This window comes from Salvelinus fontinalis, chromosome 18, assembly GCF_029448725.1.
Source record: "Salvelinus fontinalis isolate EN_2023a chromosome 18, ASM2944872v1, whole genome shotgun sequence".
Taxonomy (NCBI): Eukaryota; Metazoa; Chordata; class Actinopteri; order Salmoniformes; family Salmonidae; genus Salvelinus; species Salvelinus fontinalis.
Genome location: NC_074682.1, coordinates 26009600 through 26036233, shown reverse-complemented (window position 1 = coordinate 26036233; position 26634 = coordinate 26009600). Strand labels below are relative to the sequence as shown.

General features: G+C 43.9%; 1 protein-coding gene across 1 annotated transcript; it reads right to left on the bottom strand.

Moving 5' to 3' along the window:
- Nucleotides 1-471: 471 nt before the first annotated feature.
- LOC129815880 (uncharacterized) lies at nt 472-25633 on the bottom strand. The gene is made up of 4 exons (XM_055870030.1): nt 25505-25633; nt 24606-24881; nt 1103-1517; nt 472-611 (listed from the first exon to the last, which is right to left on the bottom strand). The coding sequence occupies exons 1-4, from the start codon at nt 25631-25633 to the stop codon at nt 472-474; spliced, it is 960 nt and encodes a 319-aa protein (XP_055726005.1).
- Nucleotides 25634-26634: the final 1001 nt, after the last annotated feature.

Genomic DNA, 26634 nt, shown 5'->3' with positions numbered 1-26634 from the left:
GCTAACCGATCGCTGCAGCTGTACATAGTCCATCTGTAAGTAGCCCACCCAATCTACCGATCTCAACCCCATACTGTTTTATTTCATTTACTTTTCGGCTCTTTTGCACACCAGTATCTCTACTTGCACATCATCATCTGCTCATTTATCACTCTAGTGTTAATCTGCTAAATTGTAATTATTCGCTCCTATGGCCTATTTATTGCCTACCTCCTCATGCCTTTTGCACACACTGTATATAGACTTTCTTTTTTCTGCTGTGTCATTGACTTGTTTATTGTGTTATTGGCTTGTTTATTGTTTACTCCATGTGTAACTCTGTGTTGTTGTCTGTGTCACACTGCTTTGCCTTATCTTGGCCAGGTCGCAGTTGCAAATGAGAACTTGTTCTCAACTAGCCTACCTGGTTAAATAAAGGTGAAATAAAAAATGTAAAAAATAAAAAACATTCAACTTGTTACAATTAACAACTTATTGGACAGACTTGTTAAACTTATGAATCTTACCTTTTGGGGTTTGATAGTTGCCTTTGGTGCAGCGGCCGTTTGGGATGCTGTTTGGGATGCCTTGGGGCTGGGGCTTTGTGACGGGGAGTAATGTTGGCCGAGTTTCTGGTGGGTCACAAAAATACACAATGTGATGGATATAAGAAACACTGAGAGAGACAAAATGCACAAAAGATAATGGAGAGGGATTAGGACAGATGAAGAAACTTAGACGTTAACTCAACTGCCACAGAGGAATATTACCTTCTAATTGCTTTTTCTTTTTGATAACAAGGCTGACTTGCCCGCTGACGTCCTGACTTCACTAGAAATTAACTGAATTCCAACCCAACTCTGAAGAGATACAAAGCGAAATCTGAATTAAACTGTTTCGGGAGAATATTGAAAATCAAGAAATTGGTCTGTTCTGGGGCAATTAAAATATTAATATATTAATAAATATTAATAATGTAGTATAGTGTAAGTGTTTGTTGTGTAACTAGTTTTAGGTCAGAAATGTAGGAATTCTGGATTCATTCAGGAATCTTCTCATCTCTAATCAGCCATAAGAAGAATGGGAAGCGTCAGTGCCATGCAGGGGAATGGGTTCCTCTCACCTCCAGGTCTGAGACGAACTCCTGGCCTCCACAACTTGTTCTCTTTCTGGTTCTGGAGCATACAGGTGTAAAGCCCTGCGTCCTCTGACCTTATGTTAATGAGGCGCAGTGTGAAAGTCATCTTGCTTCCCGTATCACGCTTACTGGCCTGGAACCGGTGTTCGCCCACACTGGCTTCGTGGCTGGTCCGGACAGCATTGTTGAGGCTGAGAAGGAACTGGATGTCGAGGTTGTTGTGGAGAGTGCGGAACCAGAAGACCTTCTGACAGGCATGGTTGGAACACTCACAGGTGAGGACCTCTGTGTCGTTGATCCCGGGGTAGCGGACGAAGTCGGACTCTGAACGTGTCTGGTGGGACACCGGGATAGGATAAGTGAATGGAGGTTTAGTTTGGCTAAACAAACTGCCACCACATCAAAGGAGACATACAGTATATAAACAATACTGTTGGAATGAGGTCATATTGCCATTTGTGTGAGAACTTGTTCTCAACTAGCCTACCTGGTTAAATAAAGATGAAATCAAATTAAAATAAAAGTGTATGCTGGACAGAGATCAAAATAATAAGACATGATGGATGTCCGTGACACGTACGCTGTCCTACAATATTTTCACCTGACAAAGATCCGTAAAAGATTGAAACATTATCTGCTTGTAATGTAATTAAATAAATATTTTTTCACCAGTGTTGTGTTTATTTAAATCAGATAAATGATACCTGAAATACATAAAGTAAGTTAGAAAAGAAACCAGAAGGTTTGAAACTGCTCCATGTAAAATAAAGCAAATAACCTGAACAGGTACAAACCAACACTATCATCAAACCAGTCATTTTGCAAGAGTGGAAATGTTAAATGACAGCGCCTTGGAACCATGAAGAAACACAAATAAAAGGTTAGTGGAGAGACTTATCTATAAAGGTGACATTATGAAGCAAACATTGTGCGAGACACTGCTGAAATGTTTCAATTGGCTTCTTTATATGTAACGCGTCACAGAAATATGTATTAAAAACCTCTACTTCATCACCCTCCCGGATCCGGGATCCTCCTCATCAAAAAAGCTGACTAGCATAGCCTAGCCTAACGGGACAGGGATATCATATAATATAATTTTCATGAAATCACAAGTCCAATACAGCAAATGAAAGATAAACATCTTGTGAATCCAGCCATCATTTCCGATTTTTAAAATGTTTTACAGCGAAACACAATATGTATTTCTATTAGCTAACCACAATAGCCAAACACACAACCGCATATTTTCACCATGTTTCCACCACATAGGTAGCTTTCACAAAACCGACAAAATAGAGATACAATTAGTCACTAACCAAGAAACAACTTCATCATATGACAGTCTTATAACATGTTATACAATACATTTATGTTTTGTTCGAAAATGTGCATATTTGAGGTATAAATCATAGTTTTACATTGCAGCCACCATCAAAAATAGCACCAAAGCAGCCAGAATAATTACAGAGAGCAACGTGAAATACATAAATACTCATCATAAAACATTTATGAAAAATACATGGTGTACAGCAAATGAAATAAACATCTTGTGAATCCAGCCAATATCCAGCCAATATTTCCGATTTTTTAAGTGTTTTACAGCAAAAACACAATATAGAATTATATTAGCTTACCACAATAGCCAAACACACAAAGGCATTTATTCACCGCAAAGGTAGCTTTCGCAAAAACCAGCATAAGATATAAAATGAATCACTAACCTTTGGACAACTTTATCAGATGACAGTCTTATAACATCATGTTATACAATACATTTATGTTTTGTTCGAAAATGTGCATATTTATAGCTACAAATCATGGTTATACATTGTGAATACGTAGCAACGATTCACCAGAATCTCCGGAGATATTTTGGACACTCACCTAATCTGACCAAAGAACTCATCATAAACTTTACATAAAATACTTGTTGTATGGCAAATGAAAGATACACTGGTTCTTAATGCAACCGCTGTGTTAGATTTTTTAAAATAACTTTACCATAACATACAGCTTGCGTTATTGTGAGACAGCACTCACCAACACGGCAGAGAATAGGAGTCAACATTTTACACAGTAATACAAAATAACATCATAAATGTTTTCTTACTTTTGCTGAGCTTCCATCAGAATGTTGTACAAGAAGTCCTTGGTCCAGAATAAATCGTTGTTTGGTTTTAGAATGTCCATTTCTTCTGTCGAATTCGCGCCACAATGCTAGCCAAGGTTGCTAACATTCCCATCCTCTCTTGGCGCAAAGAACAGAAAACTCCAAAAGTCCCATTAAACGTTGAATAAACTGATAAAACTCGGTTGAAAAAAACTACTTTATGATGTTATTATAATATGTATCAAATAAAATCAGAGCCGGAGATATTCGCTGTGTATACCGAACGCTTTTCAGAAGACAATGTCGTGGTCCCCTGCGTGCCGTCGAAGACAAAGAAAATACCGGACCTGTCACTCCAAAAGCTCTTGTTCGCCCTCAGATCAAGCTAGACACCCCATTCCACCTTCCACTGCCTGTTGACATCTAGTGGAAGGCGTATGAAGTGCATGCATATCGATAAATAAAAGCCAGTTTATTAGGCAGGCCCTGAAACAGAGCCTCGTTTTCAAATTTTTCACTTCCTGTATGGAAGTTTGCTGCCAAATGAGTTCTGTTTTACTCACAGATATAATTCAAACCATTTTAGAATCTTGAGAATGTTTTCTATCCAATAGTAATAATAATATGCATATTGTACGATCTAGAATAGAGTACGAGGCAGTTTAATTTGGGCACGATTTTTTCCAAAGTGAAAACAGCGCCCCCCTATTGACAAGATTAAGGCCCTGCCAATCCTCAACATTCCCCCATCGGGTGTACCCAACTATAAGCTTCGTCAACAGATTCAAACTTTAAAACAAAAACCTTCAACGAGCTACAGCACCCCTAAAGATCTCTTTTAGTCACTTTGAGACGTAAATGCAATAAGGTGTTGTTGAGGTCCAGGTAGTTGTCACCGTGACCTGGTACGAAAAATTATATAGGACCGTTGTCTGTAATGGCAGAGAGTGTGGCTATCTCCACATAACTGGACCTCTCTATTGAATGTTGGGTTAAGGGGGGCCGTGAAAAGATCGAGTTCTGTCTTTATAGCTCCAGAGGACATGCGGTGTAAAAGAGCCATGTTGCTTGTTCTTATAGAAAATACTTCCGAGTATTCTTTTTGCCGTTTTTGGTCCAGACCTCCTCGCCTTCCCTCGTCTTTGACTTACTGAGTTTCTTTTAACGGTTAACCTCTGCTTTTTAGGGGCCGGCCTGCACCTTATACCCGGAGGTTTCTTTTTTGGTCTTCGAGACAACAGCATAAGCACCGAGCCTTCTTGATGCTCGGCATCTGGTGACGCCCTTCGGGTCATAGCATTGGCTACAACTGTGACAACACAGAGGCGGATGCAAGATGCAAGCAACGATGGTTTAATGAAATACAGTTTACAGCAGCAACAGGACAGACAGACTGTACTCAGACGGAATCCGACCCAGGAACTATGGCGCATATACCGATGATAACGTGCTGAGAAATCCAGGGGAATGTGTCCGGATGGGTAGGAAGGAGCCCAGAAGATAATCCACACAAGGGCGCCGGGAGAAAGAGCCCAGACACACGACACAACCTCAGGGAAGTAACAATGATCTGACAACAAGAAACACTGGTTACAGAACATATAAAGAGAAGATAAGTGATTCCAGCTGGCGCAGACAATCAGGCCGAGATTGGGAACCACGCCCACACAAACACGGGAGAGAGAGAGAGAGAGAGAGAGAGAGAGAGAGAGAGAGAGAGAGAGAGAGAAGGAGAAAGAGAAAGAGAGAGAGAGAGGGAGGCAGTGGATTCATGAACCGTGACAATACCCCCCCCCCTAGGAACGCCTCTTGGTGTTCCCAGGCGAATTTACCTGTCGATTGAAATCATCGATAAGGGAGTGATCCAGAATGCCCCTAGCAGGTACCCAACTTCTCTCCTCCGGACCGTAACCCTCCCAGTCCACCAGGTACTGGATTCCGCGTCCCCTCCTTCTAGAGTCCAAAATACGATTGACAGAAAAGGTGGGTTCCCCATCAACAAGTCATGGCGGCGGGGGAACTGGGACCGGCGGGTTAATGCGTGCCTGAAACACAGGTTTTATTTTAGACACATGAAAGGTAGGATGAATTCTCCTATACGCCGGAGGAAGCTTGAGCCGGACCGCCACCGGACTAATGATCCTGGTGACTTTAAACGGGCCGATAAATTTGGGGGCAAGCTTGTTCGAAACGGATCGGAGTGGAATGTTCTTAGTAGAAAGCCACACTCCTTGGCCAACGACATATACCGGAGGCTTCGACCGGCGGCGATCGGCCTTAGCCTTGATGCGCGCCCCCACCCGGAGAAGAGTCTCACGGGCTCTGCTCCATGCGTGACGGCACCTCTGGATGAAAGCGGAGGGCACAGTGACCTCGAACTCCGTACTGGGAAAGATAGGTGGCTGGTAACCTAAACTACACTCAAACGGAGAGAGACCCGTGGCTGCCACTGGCAACGAATTGTGAGCGTACTCAACCATAGAGAGTTGTTGACTCCAGGAAGAGGGATTCTTAGAAACCAAACATCGCAACACTCTCTCCAAATCTTGGTTGGCCCTCTCCGTTTGACCGTTGCTCTGGGGATGAAACCCTGAAGACAGACTGACACTCGCTCCCAGTAACCTACAAAACTCTTGCCAAAACGTGGACACAAATTGGGGTCCCCTGTCAGAAACTACGTCCATCGGCAGGCCATGTAAGCGAAAGACGTGATCCACGACAGTTACCGCTGTCTCCTTGGCAGATGGTAATTTAGGCAAGGGAATAAAATGAGCCGCCTTCGAGAACCGGTCCACCACGGTCAAAACAAACGTCTTGCCCTGGGAGGGCGGGAGGGCGGTAACAAAATCTAGCGCGATGTGGGACCAGGGTCTCGAAGGGACCGACAGCGGTTGGAGTAACCCATCTGGAGGTCGATTAGAAGTCTTCCCAGTGGCACAAACCGAGCAAGCCAAGACAAACCTGTGAATGTCACGAGCCATCAGTGGCCACCAAAAGCGTTGCTTAACCAAAAAGCTAGTGCGGCTGACTCCTGGATGACACGCTACGTTGGAACAATGCCCCCACCGAATAACATCGGACCGACACCCCTCCGGCACAAACAACCGATTAGGCGGGCAACCGGGCGGAGGCTTTACCCCTTCTAAGGCCGTTTTGACCCTCGATTCAACCTCCCATGTGAGTGTGGAGACCACTAGGGTCCTGGGTAGGATGCACTCGGGAGTGGATGGGCGTTCGGAATGGTCAAAAATGCGAGAAAGGGAATCGGGTTTGACATTCTTGGAACCCGGGCGATACGAGAGAGAGAAGTCAAAACGTCCGAAAAAGAGTGCCCACCGCGCCTGCCTGGAGTTGAGTCTCTTGGCTGTTCTGATATATTCCAAATTCTTGTGATCGGTCCAAACTATAAAAGGTACCCCCGAACCCTCTAACCAATGGCGCCACTCCTCCAATGCTAACTTTACTGCCAACAACTCTCTGTTGCCAATGTCGTAGTTGCGTTCCGCAGGTGATAACCGATGGGAAAGGAACGCGCAAGGGTGCATCTTGTTGTCAGATGCGGCACGTTGGGAAAGTACCGCACCTACCCCCACCTCTGAAGCGTCCACCTCCACCACGAACTGACGCGAGGGATCGGGAGCTATGAGGATGGGGGCCGAAACAAAGCGGCTCTTGAGTTTGACGAATGCAGCCTCGGCTGTATCGGTCCACCTGAACGTCACTCTGGGGGAGGTTAAGGCGGTAAGGGAAGCGACTATCTGGCTAAAGTTGCGAACAAAACGCTGGTAGAAATTGGCGAATCCCAGAAACCTCTGTAGGGCCTTACGGGAATCTGGGCTTGGCCACTCCACCACAGCCTTAATCTTGTCAGGATCCATGCGAATACCTTCAGTCGAGACGATGTAACCTAGGAATGGAACGGATTGTGCATGAAAAATGCATTTCTCCGCCTTGACAAAAAGTCCATTCTCCAACAACCTCTGGAGCACTCGTCTGACGTGCTGAACGTGTTCCTGGAGAGAAGAAGAAAAAATCAGTATGTCATCCAGGTAAACATATATGAACTGATCAATCATATCTCAGCACGTCATTGACGAGTGCCTGGAAAACCGCTGGGGAGTTGGATAGCCCAAAAGGCATGACCAAATATTCAAAGTGCCCTCTGGGGGTGTTAAACGCGGTCTTCCATTCGTCCCCCCTCCTTATGCGAACCAAATGACATGCATTACGTAAATCCAACTTAGTGAACACGGATGCTCCCTGTAACCTTTCAAAGGCTGAGGACATCAACGGTAAGGGATAGGTATTCTTCACTGTGATGTTATTCAACCCACGGTAATCAATGCAAGGACGCAGAGATCCGTCCTTCTTCCCCACAAAGAAGACCCCGCCCCCGCTGGAGAAGAGGAAGGACGAATGAATCCAGAGGCCAGAGAATCAGAGATGTATCTCTCCATAGCCTCCCTCTCAGGAACAGAGAGTGAATATAACTTGCCTTTAGGCGGAGACTCACCTGGCAATAATTCTATTGCACAGTCATAGGGACGATGCGGAGGAAGAGAAGCAGCACGGGACTTGCTGAACACCTCCTTCAGGTCGAGGTATTCAACGGGCACGTTAGAAAAATCCACTGCCTCCTCTAGAAACACAGAATCAGACACAGATGAACAAGCAGACACTAAACAGGACTCAATACACTTGTTACTCCACATGGATATAGAGTTATGACCCCAGTCAACTCTGGGGTTGTGTTGGGTGAGCCAAGGGTGGACGAGAACTAATGGTGCAAGGGGTGAGTCCATGAGTAGAAATGATAATGTCTCAGTGTGATTGCCAGAAGTGATGAGTGTGATAGGTTCAGTGGTGTGAGAAATGTTGGGGAGTTCTTGACCATTGAGAGCGTTGACGGATATCTTGTGCGTGAGTGAGGTGATAGGAATCTGGAGTTTGTGAGCGAGCTTGAAGTCCATAAAATTACCCTCTGCTCCTGAGTCCAGTAAGGCTTGGGTGTCGTGCGTGTGGGTGGCCCATCTTAGTCTTACCAGGAGGAGAGTAGATGATGAGGTCTTCTCTGTGGTGACACCACCCGATAGTAGCCTCATACTTACTACCGGGCCTGATCTTTTACCGGGCAGGAGTGGATAAAGTGGCCCGCTCTACCACAGTAGAGACAGAGTCCTTGGGATCTCTGCCTCTCCCTCTCTTCCCGGGAGAGGCGAGCTCTCCCCAGCTGCATGGGTTCGTGAGCGGAGGCTGAACTGGCCGTGTTCCCGCCGCAGGCATGCCAGCCCTCCGTGTCGTTATACGGTCTGTTAGGGCATGCTCGGCGGCCAATACGACTCAGACGAGCGTCGACCCTCAAGGCTAGTTCCACTAGTCCATTTAAACTCCTGGGAAGGTCCAGAACATAGATCTCCTTCTGGATCCGGTCCCCCAGCCCATGCAGGAACATGTCCCACTGCGCCTCCTCGTTCCACTGACACTCTGCGGCCAGAGTGCGGAATTGGATGGAGTATTCCGATACTGAACGGTCTCCTTGGCGAAGGTCAGCGAGTAGTCGGGCCGCCTCCCTACCCGCCACGGCCCGATCGAAGACCCTTCTCATCTCCTCGGAGAGTGTCTGAAAAGAGGTGCAGCATGGGTCCTGGTTCGCCCACACCGCCGTTCCCCAAAGAGCCGCTTTGCCTGATAGCAGTGTGAGTACGAATGCTACCTTAGACTGTTCACGGTTGAAGGTCCGTGGCTGCAATGAGAAATGCATGGAACATCTCGTAAGAAAAGCTCTGCAATAGTCAGGATCACCTGAATAACCCTCTGGTGTCGGTAGCCGTGGCTCTAGCTGGGAATCCGGCTCTGGCGGGACGGGTTGAACTGCCGGTGTAGGTGGCGCAGCGAGACCCCTCAGATGTTGTAATTGTTGGGTCAGCTGGGATACCTGCGTCACAAGGGCTTGTACTGCCCGACTTGTGCTGGAGATGTTCTCCTCTTGTTGATCCATTCTCGTGATACTGCGGGAAATGAATTCGGTCAGACTCGTTAAACTCGCTGCATCCATGATCAGGATTCATGAACCGTGACAACAACCTCACTTACAATATTTTTTGCCGCTGATTTTAAATATGGTTTGGGTATGCTGAGGCCTCTCTTCATAAATGGTAAAACCATCCTAAAGAGGTTACGAAAAATACCTCCTATCCCCGAACCATACATGGTAGGGGATCCATGATAGCCGGGTAATCCATTACCCACTTGATCAACATAGTATGAGACATATCGGTTTGGGTCGAGATGGTGGTTGTGCACCATAACCATTTTAATTTATTTGTATTATGTTTATTAAAATATATATATATATAATACTAATAATATATTAGATATGTAGAGAGGTTTTGGTGGGTCTAAAGTGGAGTTTTACAATCGTTTTACGATAAGTAAATTCTATGTTTTCGTTCTAATCCGTTTTAAGCTCAAGCAGAATGTTTTCAATATATTTCTTGCTTACAGGTGCATAGTGTGGCTTGTCATAGTCAACAGTGACTGCATCACCATCCTTTTCCTCTATATAAACTGTTCTCAGGAGGGGCACATAACTGTCTCCTACCCTTTGATAGGATCTGATGTCAGTATACACAAATATGTTGTAAAACCCTGCATGTATATCCGCAGGGAATGGGAATAATTTATCTTTCACATACGTCCATTTATTGGGACCCATCCCCAACATGTAGGCTAAATTACCACTGGTCTTTATACCCCAATCAGCAGCCCCTGAGATTTGTACACGTTTATGAATAGGGTTGTAGATCAAGAGTATTTCCATATTGTTCAAGGTTAGGAATTCGTTCAACTCTGAGATGATCCTGTTGACGGTTCTATAGAACCCTTTTTTAAGCTTTATAAGTTTCGGGGGTTCCGATATCATTTTGCAATAAAAATCCCGGTCCTTATCCTCGATATTATACCAACTATGGAGGTATGTAATCTCGCTGAGACCTACTTCCCAGGCCTCTGATAACTCTATAGGCTTTGGAAAATTGGTTGTATAATTTGAACTTTGGTTATTCATATATATATGTGCAGACGCACTACTGGGGAGAGTCAGGTAGAAGCCGTGGTGTTGACATGATGCACTCCTGTGTACACGCGAATGATGTTGTATTTATCATGCATGAGGGTTTAAGTTAACCCAGCTGTTGAACTTTTGGGGCCAGTTTTTCCAAAGGACCAACACCCATTTTCTACCCTTTTCTCTCTTTTGATCCAGAATCTCCTCCATGTGAAAGACTTTGTCTTTACCCAGCTGTACCTTCTGGAGTTCCTTCTCATAAAAGGAACCCGCTATAAGCTCCCCATCATAATCTTTTAACTTGTAGACAGGAGGGTATACGTGGTAGACATCCGGTAACTGTGAACAACTCATCGCTGTAACCTTGCTCATATTTTTTGTTGAAAACACCCCTCAACTTGGATATACGTACCAAGTCCCCCACTATGAATTTAAAATCAAGTTTTTTCTTACGGCGAAGGGGGAACAAACCATACAGATTTTTAAAGACTTGGAAAGAGTTTTCAGAAGAGACCTCGGAGGGCTTCATCCGTATACTCTTATGGTAGCTGTAGTTGTAAACCTTTACTAAATCCGGAACTATATCGATATATCTATGCGTGTTGTGTGCTGTAAAATATTTCCACATCCTTCAAAGTTCTGTTAAAGCGTTCAACAACTGAAGCTTTCAAATCAGAGCCTGTAGCAAAATGTACTATATTATGCTTCTTCATGAGTTTCTGAAAAGTATTATTAAAAAATTATTTTCCACGGTCAGTCTGCACTTTCTTGGGTGCGCCTCCTTCCTTCAAGATAGAGTCAAAGGCCCGGGTCACCTCGGCCCCACTCTTATTTTTTAAGACCCTTACAAATGCTATTTTAGAGAAAATATCTATAACCGCTATCATGTAGCGATTTCCATCATTTTTATCTGCAAGGGCCTGCATGTCACATAGATCCGCCTGAAACTGGGACAAGGGATGAGTAGAAAAAACTATATTTTGTGGAAATTGTTTTTGCACAGGTTTATGCAGAGTATAAGCATCCTGCTCTGCCAACCATTCATTCACTTGAGCAGCGCCTAACCGGCTACCTGTTTCTTCGGCTATAGCTCTCTGTAACTGCTCCTTACCCCCTTAAGACCCTTGGTTAGAGGGTGTTACGTTCCCCAGTTTCTGTATTGTAGTTTGTGTATTTGAGTGTGTGTTTCAGGAGATGGCTTCCTGAAATTCTCCCCAAGCAGCTGATTGGTTGGCCCAAATTGATGATTGGAGAGCTGACCCCGCCCCCTCGTCAAGATACAGCTGTCTCTAATTACCATTGCCACCTGAAGCTATAAAAGCCAGTGTTCTGTTGTTCAGAAGGGAGAGATCATAGGCAGGCTGAGATCATTGCTGGAGAATTTGATTGTGATATAGTGTTGGTTGTTTATCAGAAAGTGTTGGTATGTACTGTGTTAGTTGTTGCTGGGAGCAGTTGGTATGTACTGTGGGATAAGAGCGTCTGCTAAATGACTTAAATGTAAAATGTAAATGTGTTAGTTGTTGCTGGGAGCAGTTGGTTTAAGCTGTGGGAGATTGTTGCTCATCTAGAGCTTATTAGATGTCCTTTGTTTGTTTGAGTATTGTTTGATATTCGGTTTCATTTGTTCCCAGGGGGGAAGGGGAAGGCACCTAGGGAGTGTTTAGGCAAGAGGCCCGCGGGCATACATATACCCGTAGTATATTCACTGTCTAGGCACACTAGGTAAGACCTGGGCGGACCACCCCCTGTATTTTGGTTAGGGCACCAGGTGGTGCTAAGTTAGGTAAGTAGTGGGTAGGCAGGTTAGATAGGAGAGGGGGAAGCTTTGATATTTACTTTCCCCGTATTACCGTGTAAGGAAATTAATCCTAGTAAGCTGTCAATTCTGCCTTTTGGTTGTCCTTTCTCGCACCTACAGTGCATACCTCTTTTGCTTCACGGGGAGTTGAGTTGCAGCAGGGTGTTGCGTTCCCTCTTCTCAGAGGTGTATGTAACAGAGGGGGTATAATAAATGTTTTTCCACATCTGCTCCACAGTCCTTCTTGCCTCTGATGTACAATAATGTTAATGAGCCTCTCAAATAACGACATTTCATTTTCATTTAGAATTTTTATTTTTTGCAAACATCAAGTATTACGTTAAAGTGCAGACTGACGGTGGAAAAAAATTAATAAAAAATATTCCCTACACATCAATCATGACAACTTCAAAGGAATAGATGCAATATATGCATAAATTAACACACACTCTAAAGCGTGGGAACAGGATGGCCATATGGGCACTCCCTAGAACACGAGAACTTCCCGCCAGGATGTCCTGAGAGGATGCCCATATATGGGCATACACACGTGACCCATGACATAGGGTCATAAATCACACGTTTGACGTGTGCCGTCTACTGTATTCTCTCTAACATTGTTACTTCAACACAGTCTGCGTTTTGAGAGATTTCATTGGTTAAATTTCAGATATAAAATACCAAAAACATGTATCTATGATCATATGTTATCCATTCAATTTGGCTACTTAGGCCTCCAAATATTTAGCAATATGTCAAGAATTGCTTCAGATCAGTCTACGTTGAGACCAACGGGAACAAGGGTCTTTAAAATAAAGATCCAGCCAGCCTCTTGTTTAAAAAAATTGTCGAGGTCACCCCCTCTCCTAGGGAGGATGACATGTTCGATGCCGATATAATGCAGGGATTCGTACTTTTAATTTGCGCTTTCTTTTACCCACAGTTTTTACCACAATGTCACACCCTGACCTTAGAGATCCTTATTTATTCTCTATGTTTGGTTAGGTCAGGGTGTGACTCTGGTGGGAGATTCTATGTTTTCTATTTCTTTGTTGTTTTTGCCATGTGTGGATCCCAATCAGAGGCAGCTGTCTATTGTTGTCTCTGATTGGGGATCATATATAAGTTGTGATTTTCCGTTTGGGTTTTGTGGGGAGTTATTTTCTGTTTAGCTGTTTTGTTGCCTGACAGAACTGTGCGCTTTCGTTTTTTCTACTTTGTTATTTTGTTGCGGTGTTCAGTTTATTAAAAATCATGAATGCCTACCACGCTGCACCTTGGTCTCCTTCAACTCACGAGAGTCATTAAACACAAAGACAAGTTATAAAATAACTGCCGTAGTGGAACACGTAATGACACCTTTGATTGGGATCTGTTTCCCTGTTTAAGGGATGTTTGAAAGATCTACATTTATAAGTGCCATTGCATTGAGCACAGCCATTACACTTAGTTTCCATCCAGTAGGGGTGTAAATAGACGTTGTGCAGGGATATTTTGGGGCGGTAAATCAGAGTTTACCAATTAATCTCTGAGATTTCTGCCCCGCGAGAATACAATCAAGGGAGGGTCCGAAAACACATTACCGATACTGTCATCGGATCTTAGAATGTGCCAATGTTTGTGAACGATTCCCTTAATTTGCTCAGAGCACTTTGAATAGTGGTTAGTTAGAACACAAGAACGCTTCTTTTTGCGAGACTGACCTTGAAAAAGATCATGTCTCAGTTTGTTTTGAATTTTCTCAATGGCAGTATTAATCTGACCATTTTTTGTACCCCCTCTCCTTGAATTTTTTGCATTTCAGCCATATTTCTGTCAATCTTTTGATTCAACAGAATTGGCTGTAGGGCAAACTGTTTTTCAAGGAAAGCGGGTGACAACTATCAGCCCTCAACAAACTGTTACGATCAGTAGGTTTCCTGTATAGATCAGTAAAAAACATCTGCATGTGACCAATACAATTTAATTTGAACTAGGACACTGAAATTTACAATTTGCCAACTGGTTGTAGATATACACATGCCGCATTTGGCTCTTCAAAACTCAATCTCTCAAACGACACGTCCAAATTGTTCTCAGAATAGGTTGGTTATGCAGGAAAAATTACTTTTCACAATTTTTATTCTCACAAGGCAGAAAGAGAACTGAAAATGCATTAATGTGGTCTTGGAATCAGCTTGAATAACCAGTTGGTTTTTATCCATCACAACAAGTTTATAGTCTGCCCAAACACGTCCATAATTATTTAAGATTTCACCTAACACTATTCATCTAATCCATTCACCACCAGATTGCCAGACCTCCTTTGCAAACAAAGTAGTAGAACAATCACTTTCAAGCTTTTGCTCCAGCCCTGCTCTATTAGCTGAAACAGGTGTATTGGAGCAGGGCTGGAGCAAAAGCCTGCATACCCAGTTGCTCTCCAGGAGGAGGGATGTTTGATCCCTGTTCTACTGGACATTACTGAGTAATGAAAGTGGAACAGAGAATAACAGTAAAATCATTCATCATTGGTAAGAAAATGTATACAGAGGACTTTTGAGAGATTCAATACTACAATGCATTCAGAAAGTATTCATACCCCTTGACTTATTACACATTTTGTTGTTACAGCCTGAATTCAAAATTGATTAAATACATTTTTTCTCTCATCATCGACACACAATAGCCCATTATGAGTAAAAACATGTTTGAAAATTTCTTGAAAATTTAATAGAGAAATGTCTAATTTACATAAGTATTCACACCCCTGAGTCAATATTTTGTAGAAGCACTTTTGGGTATGTCTACCAGCTTCGCACATCTGGATTTGGGGATTTTCTCCCATTCTTCCTTGCAGATTTTGTCAAGCTCTGTTAAGTTAGATGGAGAGCGGCAGTGAACAGCAACCATCAAGTCTTTCCACAGATTTTAAATGGAATTCAAGTCTGGGCCTTGGCTGGGCCACTCAAGGACTTTCACATTCTTGTTCTGAAGCCATTCCAGCATTGCTTTGGCTGTATGCTTGGGGTCATTGTCCTGTTGGAACATAAATCTCTGTCCCAGTCCAAGGTTGTTTGCACTCTGAAGCAGGTTCTCATCAAGGATTTTCCTGTATTTGGCTCCATTCATTGTTCCCTCTATCCTTACCAGTCTCCCAGTCCTTCCCGCTGAAAAGATAGCATGATGCTGCCACCAGCATGCTTCACGGTAGGGATGGTGTTAGACAGGTGATGCGCTGTGCCTGGTTTTCTCCAGACATAGCACTTTGCATTCAGGACAGATTATTTAATTTGTCTCATCAGACCACAGAATCTTTTGCCTTATGATCTCAGTCATTGTCTACAGACGTGCTGTAGAGACTGTTGTCCTTCTGGCAGGTGCTCCCATCTCAGCCAAGGAACTCTGTAGTTCTGTCAGAGTGGTCATTGGGTTCTTGGTCACCTCCCTGACCAAGTTCCTTCTTGCCCGGTTGCACAGTTTGTTCGGATAGCCAGCTTTAGTCAATCTGGGTAGTTCCATATTTTTTCATTTTCCCAATGATGGAGACAAATGTGCTCTTGGAAACTTTCAACACTCTAGAAATAGTTTTCTACCCTTCCCCAGATATATGCCTCATCACAATTCCACTGTATCTCTGAGATCTACAGACAGTTCCTTGGACTTCATGGTATAGTTTCTGCTGTTTACAATTGGCTCATTCATCCCCCTCCTCTCCCCTGTAACTACTCCCCAGGTCGTTGCTGCAAATGAGAACGTGTTCTCAGTCAACTTACCTGGTAAAATAACGGTAAAATAAAATAAAAAAATAAAAATAAAAATAGTTTCTGCTGTGACATACACTGTCAACTGTGGGCTCTATATATAGACAGGTGTGTTTCTTTCTAAATCATGTCCAAACAATTGAATTGACTACAGGTGGACTCCAATCAAGTTGTAGTAATGTCTTCTTGTTCGTCTTAGTTATCACGGCATTCGCACATTTTGTTTGTGCATGCTGCCACCTACTGTGCGGTAGTATGTGGTCAATCACGTTACACTTTGTGATACGAAAATAAAAAAGGAAGGGGGAAAATGTCAACATTTGGTTAACACTTTACTTGACACCCAGCGTCATAACACGTTATGACACAGTCATAACCATGTCATAACAGCTGACTTAACTTGTCATAACCTGTTATAATATGGTCATAACACTGTCATGACATATATTTAGACCTGTTGTGACATATATCGCGTTGTTTTATGGCTGGTTATGACACCTACACAAGAGTGTAAAAACCCACAAAACCTATCACACAAAGCAAAACATTCCATCATACCATAGCCTACATGTCAACAGTATGTTTATGATATAGCTAACGTTTTTTGAAATTGATCATGTTAAATTATCATTGTAATTGCGCATACAATGATGTCAGTCATGCACTGATCTAACCCAATGCTCTGTTGCTGATGACTGGGATGAATGCAGGAGCAGATTTCAGGACCAGGACAAGACACCCTCTTTTTAACTGGTGACTGATATAAGGGCATGTACGTGATAGGCCTTTCTGGCTTATATGATTATGATGGTCATAATGCTTCTTGACAGTGTCATAAAGTTATTTTAAATATGAGAAGAAAAAAACATGACTGTTAAGAATTAATTACAACAAAAACAATGGATTTAAGAGAAACTTTCAAATGTAAGTAAACTTCTTTGTAGGGAAAAAACTCATTTGAAAAAATGTGGGTTTTGACACATGTAGGTGTAATAACCAGCCACAAAATAACACAATATATGTCACATCAAGTGTAAATATATGGGTCATGACATTGTTATGACTATATTATGACAGGCTATGACAAATGATGTCAGCTATTACGACATATAGTAAAGTGTTACCAGAAATTGTACTACCAACTAACCCTACACCTACAGTGAGCTCAAAAATTATTGGGACAGTGACAATTTGTTGTTGTTGTTTTGGCTCTGTATTCCAGGATTTGAAATTATACAATGACTGTGAGGTTAAAGTGCAAACTGTCAGCTTTAATTTGAGGGTATTTTCATCCAGAGCCGTTTAGAAATTACAGGGCTTTTTGTACATAGTCCTCCCCCCATTTTGGTGGACCAAAGTATTGGAACAAATTAACTTATATGTGTACTAAAGTAGTGAAAAATGTTAAGTATTTGGCCCAATATTCCTAGCACGCAATGACTACTTATGCTTGTGACTGTACACATTTTTTGGATGCAGTTGCGCCTGTGATGGAACATTTTTATGTTTGTGCTTTTCTAATAACCTATTTCTGTGTTCATGCAAGTGACGAATGAATGTGCCTGGGAGGAATCCTCACTATCACAATTTGGCAGTGCGCCCAGAACCTTGTTTTGAAAGGCATATCTCAGTTTCAACGTCTCAGCTTGGAGAGAAGAATCCTCGTGAGATGTTGGTCGGTCACATGCATGAATAAAACGTTAATGATGAATTAATGATGAATAATGAATAAGCTAAATCATGCAAATATATGTCTGTGTAAGTAGTGTATCAGAGAACTAACGGGACTGCCCCAATGGAGCTCACTTCAGACCGGTACTTTATGCATCTCAGTTTGACTGTGACCTCTCCAGCTTGCTGTTAATAAACAATGACTCATTTAAGATTGACTTCGAGTGTCCCTGTATAGAATTTCCACGACACGCCCGATAGAAATTAATAGTAAATAATGTATCGTGTCAGTTTGGATTCACTTTTATTGTAAGTAAGAATAGAATATGTTTATGAAAACTTCTACATTAGTATGGATGCTACCATGATTACGGATAATCCTGAATGAATCATGAATAATGATGAGTGAGAAAGTCAGAGGCATAAATAACTTATTCACCATTCAATTCTACTGTAACAAAATAATCTGAACCACAACCAAAACAAATATCAAATACAATACAAACAAATGTGTCGTCACAAACTTGATGTAGTCTGTGCGCTAGGAATATGGGACCAAATACTTAACAAGTTTGCAGACGACACTACAGTGGTAGGCTTGATTACCAACAACGACGAGACTGCCTACAGGGAGGAGGTGAGGGCCCTCGGAGTGTGGTGTCAGGAAAATAACCTCACACTCAACGTCAACAAAACAAAGGAGATGATCGTGGACTTCAGGAAACAGCAGAGGGAGCACCCCCCTATCCACATCTACGGAACAGTAGTGGAGAGGGTAGTAAGTTTTAAGTTCCTCGGCGTACACACCACGGACAAACTGAAATGGTCCACCCACACAGACAGTGTGGTGAAGAAGTCAGGAGGCTGAAGAAATTCAGGAGGTTGAAGAAATTCAGCTTGTCACCAAAAGCACTCACAAACTTTTACAGATGCACAATCGAGAGCATCCCGTTGGGCTGTATCACCGCCTGGTACGGCAACTGCTCCGCCCACAACCGTAAGGCTCTCCAGAGGGTAGTGAGGTGTGCACAACACATCACCGGGGGCAAACTACCTGCATCACCGAGGGCAAACTGCCTGCCCTCCAGGACACCTACACCACCCGATATCACAGGAAGGCCATAAAGATCATCAAGGACAACAACCACCCGAGCCACTGCCTGTTCACCCCGCTATCATCCAGAAGGCGAGGTCAGTACAGGTGCATCAAAGCAGGGACCGAGAGACTGAAAAACAGCTTCTATCTCAAGGCCATCAGACTGTTAAACAGCCATCACTAACATTGAGTGGCTGCTGCCAACATACTGACTCAACTCCACCCACTTTAATAATGGAAAAATTGATGTAAAAATGTATCACTAGCCACTTTAAACAATGCCACTTATTATAATGTTTACATACCCTTCATTACTCATCTCATATATATATACTGTACTCTATACCATCTACTGCATCTTGCCAATGCCGTTCTGTACAATCAATCATGCATATATTTTTATGTACATATTCTTCATCCCCTTACACTTGTGTATAAGGTAGTTGTTGTGAAATTGTTAGGTTAGATTACTCGTTGTTTATTACTGCATTGTCGGAACTAGAAGCACAAGCATTTCGCTACACTCGCATTAACATCTGCTAACCATGTGTATGTGACAAATTACATTTGATTTGATAACTTTTACTACTTTGATACACATAAGTGCTTTTGTTCCAATTCTTTTGTCCCCTAAAATGCAGGGGACTATGTACAAAAAGTTTAGTAATTTCTAAACGGGTCAGCCGATATGGATGAAAACACCCTCAAATTAAAGCTAACAGTCTGGATTTGAACCTATCATTGTATAATTTCAAATCCAAAGTGCTAGAGTACAGAGAAAAAACAACCAAAAATATATCACTGTCCCAATACTTGGAGCTCACTGTATATACAACTATGAAATATGTTTTTAAGTACTTCTCTGCAGCTGCCACCACAACATATATTTCTGTGATTTACGTTCCATTTCTGCAGTACAGTTGATAACCATGACAATGAATGCTAAGAAACGTACGAATTTGGGCTTCAGTATCACTCTGTTTTGGCCTGGTGTTACGTTCCCCAGTTTCTGTGTTCTTGTTTGTATTTGAGCGTGTGTGTTTCAGGAGAAATTCCTGTAAACTCCCCAACCAGCTGATTGGTCGACTCAATGGCTAATGGATGATTGGAGAGCTGACCCCGCCCCCTTGTCAAGAAGCAGCTGACTCTAATTACTATTGCCACCTGAAGATATAAATGTGTGAGTGAGAGTGAGTGAGTGAGTGAGTGAGTGAGTGAGAGTGAGAGTGAGAGTGAGAGAGAGAGAGAGAGAGAGAGAGAGAGAGAGAGAGAGACTCAATTTGGCATGAGGGACTGCTATACAAATTGATGGAAAGTGGTGTTGGGGGTAAAACATACGACATTATAAAATCCATGTACACAAACAACAAGTGTGCGGTTAAAATTGGCAAAAAACACACACATTTCTTCACACAGGGTCGTGGGGTGAGACAGGGATGCAGCTTAAGCCCCACCCTCTTCAACATATATATCAACGAATTGGCGCGGGCACTAGAACAGTCTGCAGCACCCGGTCTCACCCTACTAGAATCCGAAGTCAAATGTCTACTGTTTGCTGATGATCTGGTGCTTCTGTCACCAACCAAGGAGGGCCTACAGCAGCACCTAGATCTTCTGCACAGATTCTGTCAGACCAGGGCCCTGACAGTAAATCTCAGTAAGACCAAAATAATGGTGTTCCAAAAAAGGTCCAGTCACCAGGACCACAAATTCCATCTAGACACCGTTGCCCTAGAGCACACAAAAAACTATACATACCTCGGCCTAAACATCAGCACCACAGGTAACTTCCACAAAGCTGTGAACGATCTGAGAGACAAGGCAAGAAGGGCCTTCTATGCCATCAAAAGGAACATAAATTTCAACATACCAATTAGGATCTGGCTAAAAATACTTGAATCAGTCATAGAGCCCATTGCCCTTTATGGTTGTGAGGTCTGGGGTCCGCTCACCAACCAAGATTTCACAAAATGGGACAAACACCAAATTGAGACTCTGCATGCAGAATTCTGCAAAAATATCCTCCGTGTACAACGTAGAACACCAAATAATGCATGCAGAGCAGAATTAGGCCGATACCTACTAATGATCAAAATCCAGAAAAGAGCCGTTAACCTGTTTGGGCTGCAAGCTGAATATTGAAAAAACTGGAAAATGTGTGCACATTTTCAAACGGCCTCCTAAGAAACTTTTTATTTTCCAATATGCATATATTTACTACTGTTGGATAGATAACAGTCTATAGTTTCTAAAAAGGTTTGAATTGTTTCTCTAAGTCGAACAGAAATATTTTTACAGCCATTTTCCCAGCCGAATTGAGATTTCCAAAATGCGATGTGTCTCTTTAAGACCTTCTCTATAAAAGGCCCTTTGACTTGGGACCATAGGAACACGTCACACGCCTTCGTCAGGCTGTAATGCGGAAGTGAGAATTGAAAGGAGTCGAATATCTCGTCCATGGACTGAATAACACACCTTCTTGTGAGACCTGCGCAGTTAAAAAAAAAATCCGGGCGCGAAGCAGAATTTGGTCTCGGCTTCTGGAACAAGGTAGATAACGGTGAATATGATGTCTGACTACGATATTATTTACATTTACATTTACATTTACATTTAAGTCATTTAGCAGACGCTCTTATCCAGAGCGACTTACAAATTGGTGCATTCACCTTATGATATCCAGTGGAACAACCACTTTACAATAGTGCATCTAACTCTTTTAAGGGGGGGGGAGGTTAGAAGGATTACTTTATCCTATCCTAGGTATTCCTTAAAGAGGTGGGGTTTCAGGTGTCTCCGGAAGGTGGTGATTGACTCCGCTGACCTGGCGTCGTGAGGGAGTTTGTTCCACCATTGGGGTGCCAGAGCAGCGAACAGTTTTGACTGGGCTGAGCGGGAACTGTACTTCCTCAGAGGTAGGGAGGCGAGCAGGCCAGAGGTGGATGAACGCAGTGCCCTTGTTTGGGTGTAGGGCCTGATCAGAGCCTGAAGGTACGGAGGTGCCGTTCCCCTCACAGCTCCGTAGGCAAGCACCATGGTCTTGTAACGGATGCGAGCTTCAACTGGAAGCCAGTGGAGAGAGCGGAGGAGCGGGGTGACGTGAGAGAACTTGGGAAAGTTGAACACCAGACGGGCTGCGGCGTTCTGGATGAGTTGTAGGGGTTTAATGGCACAGGCAGGGAGCCCAGCCAACAGCGAGTTGCAGTAATCCAGACGGGAGATGACAAGTGCCTGGATTAGGACCTGCGCCGCTTCCTGCGTGAGGCAGGGTCGTACTCTGCGAATGTTGTAGAGCATGAACCTACAGGAACGGGTCACCGCCTTGATGTTAGTTGAGAACGACAGGGTGTTGTCCAGGATCACGCCAAGGTTCTTAGCACTCTGGGAGGAGGACACAATGGAGTTGTCAACCGTGATGGCGAGATCATGGAACGGGCAGTCCTTCCCCGGGAGGAAGAGCAGCTCCGTCTTGCCGAGGTTCAGCTTGAGGTGGTGATCCGTCATCCACACTGATATGTCTGCCAGACATGCAGAGATGCGATTCACCACCTGGTTATCAGAGGGGGGAAAGGAGAAGATTAATTGTGTGTCGTCTGCATAGCAATGATAGGAGAGACCATGTGAGGATATGACAGAGCCAAGTGACTTGGTGTATAGCGAGAATAGGAGAGGGCCTAGAACAGAGCCCTGGGGGACACCAGTGGTGAGAGCACGTGGTATTTGATACATGTCACAAAATCATCCTAAAGTATGTTTTTTCAATATACTTTAATTATATTATTTCAATTTATTCTGGACTTTAGATGTGATACGACGGAAGAATTTTTTGAAGAAACGCTGTGTAGCGCCGCAATGCTATTGTGCTTGCTAACCAAAGAGGGAAATAATTCGTTCTGGAACCCAACTAAAGACTCTACTGGACATTGGACCCCGTTACAACATTCTGATGGAATATCAACAAAGATAAGACCCAATTTGGGATGCTTTTTCATATATCTGTTGAGCTGTGCTGTGCTAACTGGGCTAACTGTGCTAGGCTAGCGCTTGACCAATGCTAGTGCTGACTTATGCTAGCTTATGTTGTTAGCTAATATAACGATATATTGTGTTTTCGCTGTAAAACACTTCAAAAATCGGAAATGTTGGCTTTATTCACACGATATCTGTCTTTCATTAGCTATCCACCATATGTTTTTCTGAAATGTTTTATGAGGTGTAATTAGTAGCCGACGTTGGTGTATGTATTTTCTCTGGCTACTCCCGTCTGGATTCAGACTCTAGCTATGTGTTAGCATTTTTGGGTAGCATCAATGTAAAACTGATTTATAGCTAAAATATGCACTTTTTATGAACAAAACATAGATTTATTGTGTAACATGTTATATGACTGTCATCTGAGGTAGTTTTTTCTGGGCTCTTTAGGTTGGTTTTAGTTTATTTCGGTTGGCTTGTGCATGCTACTTGAATCATAATTCATACTTCATAATCATATCCATACGTGTCTGTCCACTTTTGTATTTGGTGGTGAGCTAACATAAATATATGTGGTGTTTTCTCTGTAAAACATTTAAAAAATCGGACATGTTGGCTGGATTGACAAGATGTTTATCTTTCAAATGCTGTATTGGACTTGTTAATGTGTAAAAGTTAAATATTTAAAAAAAATAGATTTTGAATTTCGCGCCCTGCAGCTGTTGTCATTTTCGTCCGATTTCGGGCTTGCACCCCAAACAGGTTAAATTCTACAACCACCTAAAAGGAAGCGATTCCCAAACCTTCCATAACAAAGCCATTACCTACAGAGAGATGAACCTGGAGAAGAGTCCCCTAAGCAAGCTGGTCCTAGGGCTCTGTTCACAAACACAAACACACCCCACAGAGCCCCAGGACAACAGCACAATTAGACCCAACCAAATCATGAGAAAACAAAAAGATAATTACTTGACACATTGGAAAGAATTAACAAAAAAACAGAGCAAACTAGAATGCTATTTGGCCCTAAACAAAGAGTACACAGTGGCAGAATACCTGACCACTGTGACTGACCCAAACTTAAGGAAAGCTTTGACTATGTACAGACTCAGTGAGCATAGCCTTGCTATTGAGAAAGGCCGCCGTAGGCAGACATGACTCTCAAGAGAAGACAGGCTATGTGCACACTGCCCACAAAATGAGGTGGAAACTTAGCTGCACTTCCTAACCTCCTGCCCAATGTATGACCATATTAGAGAGACATATTTCCCTCAGATTACACAGATCCACAAAGAATTTGAAAACAAATCCAATTTTGATAAACTCCCATATCTACTGGGAGAAATTCCACAGTGTGCCATCACAGCAGCAAGATTTGTGACCTGTTGCCACAAGAAAAGGGCAACCAGTGAAGAACAAACACCATTGTAAATACAACCCATATTTATGCTTATTTATTTTAACTTGTGTGCTTTAACCATTTGTACATTGTTACAACACTGTATATATATAATATAACATTTGTAATGTCTTTATTGTTTTGAAACTTCTGTATGTGTAATGTTTACTGTTAATGGCATTAACCTGGTGCACACAGAAAACACATGAATCACAGTTTCTTTCATTTGACAGAAAGGACACCCCTGCCCAATTCCCGGATCAACCCGTGCCAACCAGCTGTTAGTGGCCAGGGCTCCATGAAGAACCCTCCACTGGAGGTCCCCTGACCTCTTTGGTACTGGGGGTTTGTAGAGCGCCCTCCATCTAAATCCCACCATACTCTCCACTCCACATAACCCCTGGGACTGATGTGCCTTCACTCCTGTTAGGCTTCTAATGTTCCTAACCTTAACGCAGAGGTTGTAGAGGGCTTTACCTCCCACCCCCTCAAACTCCCCCAGGCTCGGAGTGTTAAAATCTAACAAGTCCTCCAGACCCCTTGCCAGTCCCCAGTCTCTGCCGTCACCTGCAGTGGCGGAAACGTTGGTGGCCCCTCTCCCTTTGGCCTCTCAAACACCCCCCTTACCTGTTCAGACAGTGTCTCCTGGACCTCCTCCAGGAATCTCTCCAGCAGCCTAAGAGACGTTATTCCTGTTTGTTGAGCCAACACCTCCGGGGTTTTCCACCCCTCCTCTCCCAGCATTCTCAGGTCACCTAGCCTTTGTACACCCCCTGCCATCAGTTGCCTCTGCAGGGTGGCAGACTGAACCGATCTCAAAGGGATGGCTGGGTTGTGGAAAATAGGCTCCTCCCACACCCACTGCACAGGCTCCACACCCCCTTCTCGTGTGGGCCTTAATAGCTGCCAGGTCCTCAGCACCGCAGAGTAAAACTCTGAGAGACCTGCTGTACTCAGCCTCTCCAGCTTCATGAGGAACAGCTGCCGGTCCAACCCTAATCCGCCAGCTCTCCTCAGCAGTGCGCATGCTGGTTCCCTCCAGCAAACATCAGTATGGTACAGCAGTCTCTGCGCCGCCTTTAGCCGGAAAGCAGCCATCCTGCTCTCCAGTTCCACCAGGCCCTGTCCTCCTTCGTGGACGGTCATGTACAACACTGCTGCCTTCAGCCAGTGATGGCCCGACCAAAAGAAATCCACCAGCTTGCGTTGCAGGTCTGCAAGCAGACCGGCGGGGGGGGGTTGAGGACAGCCAGTTTATGCCACAAGGAAGATGCCACCAGGTTGTTAATTATCAGCACCCTCCCTCTATATGACACTTGGGATAGGAGCCACCTCCACCTGGCCAGTCTTGACACCACTGCCTGTGACAGCCCCTCCCAGTTCTTCCTGACCCACCTCTCCCAGCCCAGGTACACCCCCAACACTTTAAGCCCTTCACAACCCCACTGCAAACCCCCTGGAAGCAGAGGAGGAGCCCTATCCCCCCATGCCCCACATAACAGAGCTTTGCTCTTTCCCCAGTTTACCTTAGCTGATGAAGCTCCCTCGTACACCTTCAGACTGGTCTCTAGTTCCTGCATATCTTGCCCATCCCTGACCATCACAGAAACATCATCTGCATATGCTGAGACTGCTATTCCTGTCACCACATCCATGCCTGTCCAGCACACTCCCTGCAATCTCCTGCGTAGCAGTCCTAAAAAAGGGTCAATGGCTAGTGTGTATAGCTGCCCAGATAGAGGGCATCCTTGTCTAATGCCCCGTCTCACCCAGACTGGCCTACTGAGCCCCCCTCCCACCTTAACCATACATGACGCCCCAGCATACAACAGCTTCACACAGGTCACAAAACTCTTCCCAAACCCAAACACAGACATCACATTAAACAGATACTCATGATCCACTCTATCAAAGGCCTTCTCTTGATCTAAAGAGACCAGTCCAAAGTTCACATTAGAACCTCTCGACAAGTCCAACATGTCCCTAATCAAGAACAAGTTGTCCGTGATTGAGCGTCCCGGTACACAATATGTCTGGTCCTTGTGTATTATAGAGTCCAGATGGGACTTCAGTCTGTTAGAGAGGACCTTGGCAAAAATCTTGTAGTCCGCACAGAGTAATGCCACAGGCCTCCAGTTCTTAAGTTCACACAAGTCCCCTTTTTTGGGCAGGAGAGTCAGTGCCGCCCGACGGCAGCTCATCGGCAACTCTCCTACCCCGATGCACTCACGCAAGACGCAAAAGAAGTCCTGTCCAATTATTCCCCAGAATTTTTTGTAAAACTCCACTGGAAGTCCATCGACCCCCGGTGCACGACCGGGGGACATCTGGGTTACGGCCTCTGCCAGTTCATGTGACAACAGAGGAATGTCCATTTCATCCCTCTGTGCCCGAGAGAGCTTAGGGAGTCCTGCGAATAAGACCTGAGCACACATAGGATCACACATTTCTGCCCTATACAATTCAGTATAAAACTCCACAGTCCGCTCCCGCATCTCCCCCACCACAGAGGTCACCCGCCCATCAGAGAGCCGTAAACAATGCATACCCTTGGCTTCACTGCTCTGTCTTTCCAAACCAAAGAAGAAGGAGCTGGGGGCATCCATCTCCTTGAGCATGGAGAACCTAGCTCTTACAAGTGCTCCCTTTGCTTTAA

Excerpts from the sequence above, each read along its gene's own strand:
- LOC129815880 (XM_055870030.1), bottom strand. The coding sequence starts at position 25,633 with ATGGATGTGGTGACAGGAATAGCAGTCTCAGCATATGCAGATGATGTT. Across the intron at positions 24,882-25,504 it reads AGGGAGCTTCATCAGCTAAG|CTATTAAGGCCCACACGAGA; the intron begins GTAAACTGGGGA and ends AGGACCTGGCAG. Across the intron at positions 612-1,102 it reads AGTTCGTCTCAGACCTGGAG|AAACTCGGCCAACATTACTC; the intron begins GTGAGAGGAACC and ends GTGACCCACCAG.